Source organism: Podarcis gaigeae (assembly GCF_964106915.1).
Source record: "Podarcis gaigeae genome assembly, chromosome: 3".
NCBI classification, from domain to species: Eukaryota; Metazoa; Chordata; class Lepidosauria; order Squamata; family Lacertidae; genus Podarcis; species Podarcis gaigeae.
The window spans coordinates 3,223,182-3,236,477 of NC_139680.1; the positions used below are offsets into that span (position 1 = coordinate 3,223,182).

Genomic DNA, 13,296 nt, shown 5'->3' on the forward strand with positions numbered 1-13,296 from the left:
CTGGTTCGTCCCTCACTGACAGAATCCTACATGGTGGCACAATTTGTTTCTCAGTGCAGAGTCCACAGAGACACTCTTCCAAAGTATGCAAGCAATAGCTTCACATCCCTGCCACCCATCATAACAATAAGCATTTGGGTAGCAATAATAATAGAGGCAGAGTTCTGCACAAAACAACTGCCCTTTAAATATTGCCTACAGTCTTGTTAAATGATTCTTCTTATAGCAGGAAGAAACAAGTAATCTTTAAAAATGCTTTAAGCTGGAGCAAAGAAAAAAAAAGAGAGCATGCTGATCACTTTTAAAAATAAGGAAGTAAAATAACAAATAAAAATATGAAGCTATACTACACAAATCCATTTAGGTACATATTTATCATTGGTGATCGTTTTTCTATCACCTATGAAAATCTGGATTGCTCTAAAAGTGTAGTCAGATAACAACAATCTGCCACTCTGTGTTGTTTCACTCTATTTAATCTATCCATCTATCTATTTATCAAAAATCTAACCAGTGTCTGACTTTGCAAGCAGTTACCCATCATTTAACTTCTAGCAAACTGCTAAGTAAAGCATGGGCGGCCACTTCTTCTACAAGCCTTTCAAAGAATGCACATGCATCAGGTTTTTCCAGTTTTGGAGAATCACAGCTGTTTCTCAATTTACAATTAATTATTACTATCCTACATAGGTCTTGAAGAAATAGTATTGTATTTCAAGGAAGGCTTTTAAAAAAGGCACTATGGACATTATTTCAATCTATAGGCACTTTTGAGAAAAACAAATAATTTCCACTCACTGATCTCACTTTTAATAGAAAAGATGGAACAATCGTTTAGAGGGGTAAAATGCAAACTGTATTAAATTGTTTAGATAACAAGTTAGAATCATAATCAAAAGTGGGAGAGAGAAAGAAAATTGTCTTTAATCTGAATTCCTTGAAAGCACTTTTGAAAACTCTGGTGTTGTTTGTAGTCATTTCAAGAGGGGGAAAATGTATGAGTTGCAAGGACAATATCTGTTTGTGAAAATATTGTTATAAGTTACTGTCCAGAATGTTTCAGATTGTGTTGTTAAAATAGGTTATCCTCTTTTAGAAGGTGATTCTTTAGTTGGGATATTTAAATGTCATATGTGCATAGTTATATACTATGAACATAGTCAAAAAACCACAACCCTCCACTCCCATCCTTAAAGTTCAGGTTCACAGCCTGAGGGTGCTGCTTGGTTCAACTTTCCTGCTGGATCTGGCTGGATACCCAACTAACTTCAGTGGCCTATGGTGCCTTTTATCAGCTTTGGCTGGTACACCAATTGAATCCCTTCTTCTTTTATTATTATTTATACCCCGCCCATCTGGCTGGGTTTTCCCAGCCACTCTGGCAACATCTAAGCTTGATTTCTGTACCATTTTGGTCTTGAGGCTGCCCTTGAAGTTGGTTGTAGTTTGATTTATTACGGCCATTGGCCCATATCGAAAACAATACATCAAAATTTATCCATAAACAATACAATTTAAACAGTATAAAATCCAAGTTAAAACACCCATATAAAACCAATTTTACTTCAATTAAGTAAACACTATACACAATAAGCTCCTTCAATGTAAACCGCAATTCAAATCCCTCAGATTTTGGGAGATATGCGTCTTAGTTCTGGCACTTATTGATGGTTCTTAAGTTTAGCTAAGCTGACAGAGTCATACAGTGATCCATTTCTCCTCTTTTGAAATAAGACATTAATCAGGTATCTAGCGACTGCAAGGGATCTACTTGTGTCTTCGTCGTTTAATAAGTATATTATTTGGGCTTCCTGAGGTCTGTCAGCAATTTTCGATAAATATGGGGCCAAAAACTTGGACCGTGAAGCCGAATGTAATGGACAACAGAAGATTATATGATATAACGATTCTATAGATCCACTTTTACAGTCACAGAGGAGTGAGATCTGTCCGTTGGAGAGTCTGTTACCCAACACATTTGATGGGAAAACATTGAATCTAGCCTTTATAAAGGCATACCTGTGCATCACCACAGATAAGGTAGTTAGATAAGATGGAAGTTTCGTTGGTGGTGTTAAGCCAAGGTTTATCGGCGAACAGGTGCCACCACCTGTCGCAATATTAAATTGTAAATCCATCTCCTCTAATTTGTGAGTTATAATTCTCTTGGCAGAAATTAAATCCAATATTAGTAGTTCAGATGGAGATAGTCCTAAGGACACAAGTTTCCCATGTATTATTTTTGCCCAAGGGCTAGGGAAGTCGTCTCTCCAGAGACACTGTATCAAGTGGAGATTTGGAAGTTTATGCCATAATGCCAACCAGTAACAGAGGATGCATTTCCATAATGTGGTTTCTAGAGATGTAACATTTAGTTCGAGTCGCATAGCAGTATTGCCTACACACCTGGGTAATTTTAGCAACCTTCTTAGCAGCTGGTTTTGGATTACCTCCAATTGGGTTAGATTAACAAAGGACCCCCATATTGGGATTGCATATGCTATTGTTGCAATCACCTTTGCCTTGAAAACTTTTAACACTGATGGAATATGGAAAGCCCCATCTGACAAGAAAAAACGCAGTAGCGCAAAGGAAAGGGCTTTAGCTCTATTTAATACATATGCCAGATGGACCTTCCAGCCCACTTTGTATTGGAGAAGGACTCCCAAGTATTGAAATTTAAAGACTTGGTCAATGGCTTTTCCGTCTATTCTCCAATTATAGGTTTTTCGACTCTTAGTGAAAATTAGTACTTTGGACTTGGCATGATTAATTGTAAGAAAATTTGATTTGCAGTAAACTTCGAAAATTTTTAATGCCCTCCTAAGGCCAACTCTTGAAAAAGATAGGATCACTGCGTCGTCTGCGTAGAGTAGAAGGGGGCAACGATATTGGGCAAGACGGGGGGCGTGGATCGTTTCTTGAGAATCTATCAGAGGCGCCCTCATATCACTTATAAATAGATTAAAAAGGGTTGGCGCAAGGATACATCCCTGACGAACACCTCTATTGATGGTTACTGAATTTGAGAGGTCGCCGGCTGGAGTGATTCTCACCCTAGCGGCCGATCCGTCATGCAATTTAGTTATTAGCCACAAAAGTCTTTTGTCTATTCCCCATCGTGCTAATTTTCCCCAGAGTAATCCTCTGGGGATGCTGTCAAAAGCAGCCTTTAAATCAATAAAGGCCGCGCAAAGTTGGCCTCTATTTGGGGCGGAATATTTCCGGGCAAGGTGGTATAAAACTAAGACATGATCAACCGCTGACTGATCCTTGAAGTTGGTTGTGGAAATTGCTGTTGCTTCAAAATGTGGCGGTCATGGTGTTGTCTGAAACTGGCTGCCAAAAATATTATAAGGACAGGACTGAAATAATTTTATTGACTACCAGTTTGCTTCTGGGCTCAATTCAAGGTGCTAGTCTTGACCTTTAAAGCCCTAAATGCTGTGGGCCTGGCGTATCTGAAGGACAGCCTCTTGCACGTGGATGGCTCACTTGTGAAGAACTTTACGGAAGGCCCTTCTCTAGTTGTCATGCCTTCTGAGGCTAGGCTGCTACCAGAAAGAGGCCTTTTCAGTGGTAGCACCAAAACTGCCAAACTAATTCCTAACATATGTTCACCTGGTACCTTTGTTACTATCTTTAACGTGCCAGGCAAAGTCTACCTTGCGCTCTTGAGCTTTCAGTGGCATCTAACTGTTTGGTTTGTTTTAAAACTACTTGCATCTCTCCTTTTTAGTGGGAACTGGCTGCTTTTCTATATCTGCTGTTTCTCGTTAGTCTGTGGAATTTTGCTATTGTTTTTCTATTTATTTATTGAAATGCATTGTACTCAGAATAGACCCACTGAAATTGATGAACACAATTAAGCTAGGTGCATTACTTGCAAAGGTTCTACTCTGAGTAACCACAGTTTTAACTGCCGTGAGATTTCACTGTGATAAGATAGGGTATAAATCCTGAAAATGAGACATTGTAAAACTCAGTGAAGGTTTAATTGATATGTTTAATGTAGTGCAAATTTTGCAAGTCTTGATATCATCTCAACAGGTTGTCTAATAGCTGCTAAATAAAGCTTTATAGTTGTTATTGCTTGATGGGAGACATAATCTTATTTCTGATATTTGTAAACTATTTGGACTATTTATACCATTGTTCAGCCTTTTTGGGGCTGAACAATGGTATAAATATGTTTTATATGGTATAAACAATTACTAATAAAGATCAATACAGCCATAGAAAAACCCAGGAACACCAAAAGACAGCTGCACTTTATCTCTTCTATGTTAAGTGAGCTAACATATCCATTTCAGATGCCTGAATGTGAAAGTGCATATGGAACAGGGACTTTTTAGTGGTGGCCCCCTTAAATACCATTAAAAAATGGCCTTTGGAAACTAATCTAGGTTACAGGATGCAGGTAGGTTATTTTGTTGATAAACTCTCAGTTCCAGGATTTCTAGGTCTGTGTCTGAGCGGGTTTTTGGTGTTTTTTTGATCCCACAGCTTTCCCCAGGAAAACCAGCTGTTTACTGCTGAATTGGGGGGATGGGGGACAGAAAGCTGGGTTTCCCATGGATTGCCATTTGTTCTGATTCAGTGGTAAACCATGGGTTTTCCCAGGGAAAGCAGAGGGACAAAAGAAACCCCAGCTCAGACACAGACCTAGAAACCCTGGACCTGTGTCTAGAATGTGTGGCACAAAAGGAAGTGTGGATGAAGCCTCAGTTTTGTTGTGTTACAAAACAAGATCTCAGCCCAGAGGACTATGAGCATACATGGTTCCCAATGATAGTTATGGTACAGCAGTTTCTGTGTGCTCAGAGGAAACATTCACTTCCAGGCCATAGATTTGTTTTGCTGGATCAGGATTTGCTAAATCCCCTTACCTAATTTTGGTATATTTTCAAATATGTTGTAATATTTATATATGCATTCATAAGAAGGAAATAAATTTTCATCATAGGAAATATTATATATAATATGAACTATTCAGTAAAGCCAAAATGAACTAAACTGATCAGCAGCAGCTGAATCTATGGTATATTTTTAATGCTTCCCAGATTGCGAAGTAAAATATGAAGTCTTTAACTGAAGCCCTTTAATTTATATCCAACATATTTCTCTCCCAGGATATAAGCACTGTGAATGGTGTAGTGTATAGAAATAACTATGTCAGTATCATATTACAAAACATGCATTTATGTTAAATAAGGACAAATGATTAGGTATTAGCAATCGAACAGAAGACATTTTTTAAGGCATTCTGACTTTTAACTTTAATTTGGGGGACCAACTTCTTCTTTTTCATCTTAATTCATTAAATTTGTATATTTTCTAACATTTTCTAACAGTCTGTACATCAAATCTTTGAAATGGGATTTGAACTATAAATGTTTCCTAATGAAGGATTTTTTAAAGACAGAAACAGCACTTCACTTCAGGTGTCAACTGCAGCTCATCAGCAAGATCACCAGAGGCACTATTCTAAACATCTCTCTATTATTTAACACATTGCCATATTGGTCAAGGTCAGATGTCAGAGGTAAGTATGTCCCACATCCTTTCAGTCCTGCTTTTAAACAGGCAATCCTATGCTTGCCTAAATCCCTCAGTGAGGCTTACTTCCTGGAAAGCATGAATGGGACTGCAGCCTTAGTGTAGGAAAAGGTTTCAGAGGACACTCTGATGACATGCTTTTGTGATGCCATGATACGTAATTGTATAAAATGACTCACATCAAAGTTACCTGTTTAGGAAAAAATATAATTGACAGGCAAAGTCTCCTCTAACACACTTGCATTTCTGAACGTTAATGCTTATAGCTAAAGCCAGAGTCCTCAATGCATTTTCCTTTCCTCTGTCAATTTGCAGGACAGAACAGAGAGGGACAAAAAAGGGTGTTATTTATTCATTAATTGGTCAGGAGGAGTCATTCATTGTCAAATGTGTTACACATCTGCATGGAATTTATACTTGGCAATTGTTCCCAGGGCTGTGCTCATTCCAATCAAGGGCATGCAGGGTTATCAGGCAGAACTGTGAGAGCTTAGGAAATAAATCTGCAGGAAGCAACTGAGATACTCAGTGTTGCTGTCAAGCAAGGAGTTGCAAAGTGATGAGAGAATGAAAAAACACCACAGCATGGCATCAACAATTGCTTCTTTAATAAAGAGACTGAGTTAACATTATAAAAATGGGCTAATACGTTTTCTGTTAAAATGACTCTCCACTTCCTAGTCATAATTTTTATAAATGATAATTACCTAATTGATTTGTATATTTAACACCATTTGTTCAGAAATCAAACTACTATTTACTGTGGCTTATAATCATGTTTGATTAGCTCTTATACTCAAAGGACCTCAGCCATGTTTGATTAGCTTGTACAATCATAGGATTTTGATGTTAAAACACACTGCAACAGAAATCAGTGTGATGTCACAGATAATCCTCTTAGGTCATCAGACAGCTTAACACATAATGCCGAAAAAGATGGCAATGCATCTACTTCTAGTTCAAAAATCTCTCATTAATTTCTTCTAACAAACAGTAGCTACTGAGATGATAGAATGGGGTGATAGTCAATGTTAGTCGTATTCAGAGTAGATACAATGAATTAATGGACTTAAATAATTTCAGTGACTTTAGTCAGAAATCACCTGTGTGTTTTTGATGACTCTTCTGTGTTCGAAGAGCATGAACATGCACTTAAAGTTCACTCCTTTTATAATACTGGAAAATTACATATACTATAGTTTTCATGTAACTTCATTATTCTATCAATCAATCATTCATCACACACGTTCTCCATATGAAACATATGTTTGGATTTCCTGAATGAATTATGTAAATCTACTGCGTACAGAAAAAGATGGCATTTTAAGGAGGGTATCTAATTTTCCTACGCATTATCTTGAATTTTGTAGCTAATTTAAAAATGATCAGTTAGAAGTATAAAGTCACATTGCCTAGATGAAAAAACAGCTAATAAAACAAATTGAGCTGATTTGCACTTAGTTTTGTTGCAGGCGAATCAAGTGGAAAATGAGCAATTTTTAAATAGATCCCTCTAGGGCCAATGCCCTAGAATCTTATGAAAATTAAAATTTGTAACTACAGTAAAATACTTTTGTAGCAAGCAGCGTTAAGTACCAAAATGTCTCCTTGTGATTCTTAGACTGAGTCTCAAATCACTGAACTCAATTCAGAATGTTCCTTTATAACCTTTACATCAAAAGGGTATTAGATTACCTAATATTACTGAGGATTATAAACCTGGACCCAGAGCACTATCAGACAGTACTTCATTAATATTTTTGCATTCTTTTTAAAAATATATCTTGTTACCAACCAAAAACATTGTTTAATACTCTGCATAATATAAAAACTCAATGCACCTTACCGCTAGTTTAATTGACTGCGCTGGATAAAAGCCTATGTGAAGTGTTATCTCCATTTCTCTTTCGTAAAATAAAAGCCATAGTCAAAACAGTGCTTATTATAACCATACCAATGACAGCGTTCATATTAAAGTAGTGACCAAGCAAGCCTTGAAGCAAGATAATTACTGAACAATGATATTTTGTAATTTAAATTAAATTATTACAAAAAACAGAATGATCACAAGAGACCTACCGCGCTCTCTCTCTCTCTCTCTCTCTCTCTCTTTCTTAATGTAGGCCCATATAAACATGAAACCCTAATGCCATCATGACATTTGTCATGAATGTTTAAAACTATGACAAACTAGAGTCAATAATGCATCCAATTTGAATCACAGGAGGCTCAAAACCTTCTGTGAGGTATTGTTATGACCTTACCAAACAACCTCACATCCACAAAATTAATAAAAACCTTCCGTGATCCAAAATTGCAGCTATATCTATTTTCTCCCTTCCCTCTAGCACTTCTTACCTTTTTGTTGTTCTCTTTAATATCTTGAGGATTCAGAGACTTGTAGTCGCTGAGGGGGAAAATGGCACAGTAGGTATGTAAAGTACTTGATAAAAGCAGCAGTTTTTAAAACAAACCACTATCTTAAAAAAAGAATTCAACATAAAACAGCATCAAACAGTAACTAGCAATTTCACTGCAATCCAATCAGCAAAACTAATAGTGTGGAAAATTAAAAGAATACATACATAAATAAAAATATAGAGATTGCATGTTTCATTGCCTGAAGCTTTCCATCTAAAAAGAGAAGTTAAGGCAGGGACTTGAGGCTAGCTTTGACAACCAAATTTTCTATGAGGTAATCCTTCGTTGTCAGTACAATAGAGCTACAGGCTTATTTGTCTCATCTCATTTCAACACCAACACAATTTTCATAATAATCTTCAAGTCAGTTCTTTGTATAAGATTAGAAAGAAAAACATCCACACCAAAATCAAGTGAAAGGGAAATAGGAATGGTTTTGGAGAAAGTGTCAGAAACGCCATAAGGTATGGACATATGTACATTTCTGCTGCACCCTGCAGGATAGCATTAAAAAAAACAACTGAAATAGAAGTGAAAGAGACATAATCCAGGAAATTAAAGTTGTATTTATTTTTGCCATGTTTATTTCACCACAGTAAGAAAAAACTTCAAACACAAAGACAAAATGCTTCTACTTACATTAGGTCAGGCCTAAAGTGGTGTAATATTGCACAAAAGGATAATCCATTTCGCCAGGATGTAGTGAAATTGGTGATTTTCACTCCCCTATAGTTTTTTGTAACTTCTTTGCACCAAGCAAGCAGTGACTGACTAGCATTTGTCTTCCTCCCCAAAACAGGACTTGGTTTTGGGCTTGGCTGAAAAAAACAGGAAAAAAGCTAACATTATATAATGTAATGGAAGATGAGAAATCATTAATTGACCTGCCTAGACAATTTGCATCCTTTGATGTCAGTTTAGGTCCTCCAAAGCTGTCAGTTTACAATCATTGTAACTTGAAAAAAAGACACAAATCTCAAGTCATTATTTGCAGACTTAGCCTTTGGCATTTGTCTCTGAAGGATGTGCTATACAGGATTTGAACGTTACAAAAAAGAACAGGCCAACTATACTGAGAGAAATACTAAAACATTAAGTGCTTAAAGACTTTAGGCACATTATTGCATAGTATGTAGTTATGTCACACATTCTTACAGAAGTTATTCAAAATTCAGTCTTGTAAAAACATCCTCATAAAGACATTTCACATTTAATGAAGACAGTCAGCATTGTGATTATCCAAAAGCAAAACATATCAGGGTCAAAGTTGACCACAAGTTGAGATTTCCTGCTGTAGAATAAAAAAATCAAATTCAGAATGTGAGTTGCTGTATGATGACAAACAGTTATAGGGACTTAAACTGGAATATGTTAGTAATAATTTTATTTTAAGACATTGGCATCTATTCTTTCAGTTCTCTGTATCTGAAAGGTAATTCCCCCCCCCCCCCAGCTTTCACATAAAATATTTGTTAGTTTTTTTAAAAGCTAAAAATATTTCCTATCCACATTTAAATGTGCAGGACTGTTCAGCTGGAATATATATGCAAACCTCTCAAGAACTAGTTTGACAAAAGGAAGGCATTCGTTCATGAACCTTAATGTGATCATTTAGCTTGGGGGGAGGTATGTGTGTGGAATTCTGTAAGATAGATTCATACAATCTGAAGAGAAACCATAGTATTCCATAAGTGTACAGCAAGAATGCCAAGTACACAAGTTGTCAAATTCAGAGGTTAAAAAAGTTGTTAGTACTTCTCAACAGCACACATTTACAAAGAAATAATCCTAAGCAGCATGCCTACCTTTGAAAGACCAACGATGCCCTCCCTTGACTAAAGCATGCCAGTGCTAAGCAATTAAAACTGTCAACTGTCAACTGATTTATGCTTTTAGTGCTCATGGGCTGCTTACAGTCATTGTAACAGAAATACCACAAAGGTAATTTCTCATTTTTATTGACTGTTAGACTAATAAGCTGTGATTAAATAAACAAATTCACAGATAAGCAGAATGTTATTATCTAATTCATATACCCTTCAGCAGCACAGATATACAATGCCAAATAACTTGGAAAAAATTGTATGTTGTCACTGCTTTCGGTTTTAATGCTTGGATCTATGCCTACAGTAGTGATGGATGCTTAAGTGCAAGTAACAGGTAAAACTGAAAGAAGAGTAAAAAGGTTTTTCTGGTGACAGACAAACTGTAGATTACAAACATTTGCAAACATTCACAAGCAACTAAAGAGCAATGGAAAGTGTTAATGCCTGAAATACTTTAGGTGAAATCCAACCTAGCGCTAAGTGAATGCTCCTTCAATGCAATGGTTTCTGCATGCACAACAGAACACCACCCCTCTTTCCTCCTCCTGCACACCCCTTAAATCTAGGGGTTCTCTCAACCCTCTGGGTAAAAGTAAAGGATCCCTGGACAGTTAGGTCCTGTCAAAAGCGACTGGGGTAGCGGCGCTAATCTTGCTTTCAGGCTGAGGGAGCTGGCGTTTGTCCATGGACAGTTTTCCGGGTCATGTGGCCAGTAGGACTAAACCGCTTCTGTCTCAACGGGACACTGTGACGGAAACCAGAGCGCATGGAAATGCTGTTTACCTTCCTGTCACAGTGGTATCTATTTATCTACTCACACCGGTATGCTTTCAAACTGCTAGCTTGACAGGAGCTGGGACAGAGCAACGGGAGCTCACCCTGTCGCGGGGATTTGAACCACCGACCTTCCAATCAGCAAGCCCAAGAGGCTCAGTGGTTTAGACCACAGAGCCACTGGCATCCCTAGAGCAGATTTGGGAAGGGTGTGGAGCATGCACAGGGGAAGGAGAGTGGGACAAGTCCCATTTTGCAAGTGGAAATCTTTGTGCTAACAGAATGGATTACTTGAATACCACCCAGAATTTATTACATTTTTATCTCCACTTGCCCTTCAAAAATCTTAAGATGGTGTACATGCCCCCCACCCTTCTCTGTCTTCAAAAGATCACCATGAAATAGGTTAGGTTTTGAGCAAACGACTGATCCAATGCCACCCAGAAAATTTTGAAGCTAAGCGGGGATTCTGAACCAGTAGAGCCCAGGTCAAAATTTAATATAAATATGAAGAACACTAGTCAATAAAACATACTTTTGGTCACAGCCTAACCAGAGACTCAAGTAAAGTAAACCTTATTTAAACTGATGAGACCAGCAGTTCACTTCTAAACATTCTGTATGGATATAAACCCCATGGATTACAATACAATGGCCATGTAATGGATTAGGCTGAGGTGTAAATAACCTTAAATTAAAAAGATCTTGCCCAACTGAAGAATGGATTTGCTGGTCAATTTTATGAAGACTATATCTGGATCAAAATCTGTAATTATTGATGCAGTGTAAATATCAAAACCACTGTGTGAATTTTCACTTTTCCCTAATTCTGTTCTGTGCTGCGGTTCCCAGGTGTTGCTTCATTATTGTGATTCCCATCCACTCCCATAAACTGCTTTTCTTTTCCAGTTTAGTCAAATGGACGATCCCACACAATTAGGGAACGTAATGATATTTCATCTGGCATGATATCACACAATTAAAAAAAAAAGAAAAAACACACAATCATATTTGGCTATGCGATATCACTGCAGGCAAGTGAGGGCAATCAAAATGAGAACGTAAAGTTTTTCCACTCCTAAACATGTTTGCAAAAATTGCACAAGAAACCTGCCAACAGTGCACATCCCTCTGGAATGTATAGCAGAAAGGCTGGACATACTATAAGGAAGGTTAGCACAGAGGCAGAAAACCATTTTTCTCTTGAAAGCTGCATTCCCTTGAGGACAATCTACAAGCCAGCGGTGGAACCACTAATTTTTAGTAAATTTTAGACACAGGATTTAATCATAGTGTGTATTACTTCAACAGTGATACATATATTAAATAGCCCTCAATTCAATGCTTTACAACTGCCACATTCCTGATTTGTGAGTTGGATACTCACAAATTTAATATTTAAAAAATAAAAAATACCACAAAAATGTGCATCTGTAAACAGATTTCCTCATAGAAGGCTTGGCAGTGGTGGTGGCGATGAATGGGGATTTGAAGCTGGGTCTTAACCAAATCCTAAGGAGTTGAGGAGATAGTGAATCAATGGGAAACTTTGTCCTGAAAGCCTAACTGAGAGAAATGAAACATAATCTTTAAACATGATGAACATCCATATTCTGCTACTCTTTTTCTTCAATGCCATCACTTATTCACCTCCTTCCTTCTTTCCATCTCCCCCTCTTTCTTAAACTGCAAATCTAAGCTATGTAGGCATGTAGGTAAACCTAAGCTTTGTAGACATACACAAGATCATACACAACATTTTAAAATCATAAACAGAAGTAGTTAAGAAGGCATTTGATCAAAGAGAGGTCCCAGCAGAGTCATCAAGCAAAGATTGTCCAAGTAATAAATACTGCTCCCATCTCATAAGCATTTATCAATGTGATTCTGAATTCACTAGTTAAAACTACAATAACAAGGCTGATTGACTCAATGGGATGGTAAACCTGTTCAATCACCCATGTCCTACTACCCTACTGAGAAAAACCCCACCCCACCCTCCCACTATATGTAAGGGTGTGCTGACTTCTGTTTCAGTGTATCTGAGGAAGTGTGCATGCACACGAAAGCTTATACCCAGAACATACTTAGTTGGTCTCTAAGGTGCTACTGGACAATTTTTTAATTCATTTTGACTGCGTCAGACCAACACGGCTACCTAGCTGAATTCACTAACAAGGTTATGGTGTTCTAGTCAGATTGTTTTTAGCTGACTTTCAAATGATTCATGGCCAAACTACTCTTCAAATGTCTTAATTGCAGGTGTATGTTCGAAAGCACCCCCGGGTGCAAGTAGATAAATAGGGACCGCTTACCAGCGGGAAGGTAAACGGCGTTTCCGTGTGCGGCTCTGGCTCTCCAGAGCAGCGATGTCACGCTGGCCACGTGACCCGGAAGTGTCTCCGGACAGCGCTGGCCCCTGGCCTCTTGAGTGAGATGGGCGCACAACCCCAGAGTCTGGCAAGACTGGCCCGTACGGGCAGGGGTACCTTTACCTTTACCTTAACATAAAGTAAACAATTTGCTTTTCTGATGATAACTAAAATTCAGGCGGGAAGAAATGACAAGAAATTATTTAAATCAATATTACTTTGATCGAATGTAGGGTCTGCACATTTTCTGTAGAAATAAGCATTCTCTTATTAGAAATGAAACTATAAAAGTACATTTCCCAACGGCAAACAAACAAACAATCTTAAACTGGTATTCCGTGCTT

The 13,296-nt window shown here is 37.7% G+C and overlaps 1 protein-coding gene across 4 annotated transcripts in view; it reads right to left on the reverse strand.

The window, feature by feature from the left end:
• Window positions 1-13,296, reverse strand: part of EHBP1 (EH domain binding protein 1) — a 269,882-nt gene that overhangs the window by 105,236 nt on the left and 151,350 nt on the right. For all 4 annotated transcript variants that reach the window (XM_083730032.1, XM_083730030.1, XM_083730031.1 and 1 more), the window contains 2 exons: window positions 8,620-8,798; window positions 7,918-7,966 (listed from right to left, as the gene is read on the reverse strand). In XM_083730032.1, the coding sequence (XP_083586158.1) occupies window positions 7,918-7,966; window positions 8,620-8,798 (228 nt within the window). The remainder of the gene's footprint in view (window positions 1-7,917; window positions 7,967-8,619; window positions 8,799-13,296) is intronic.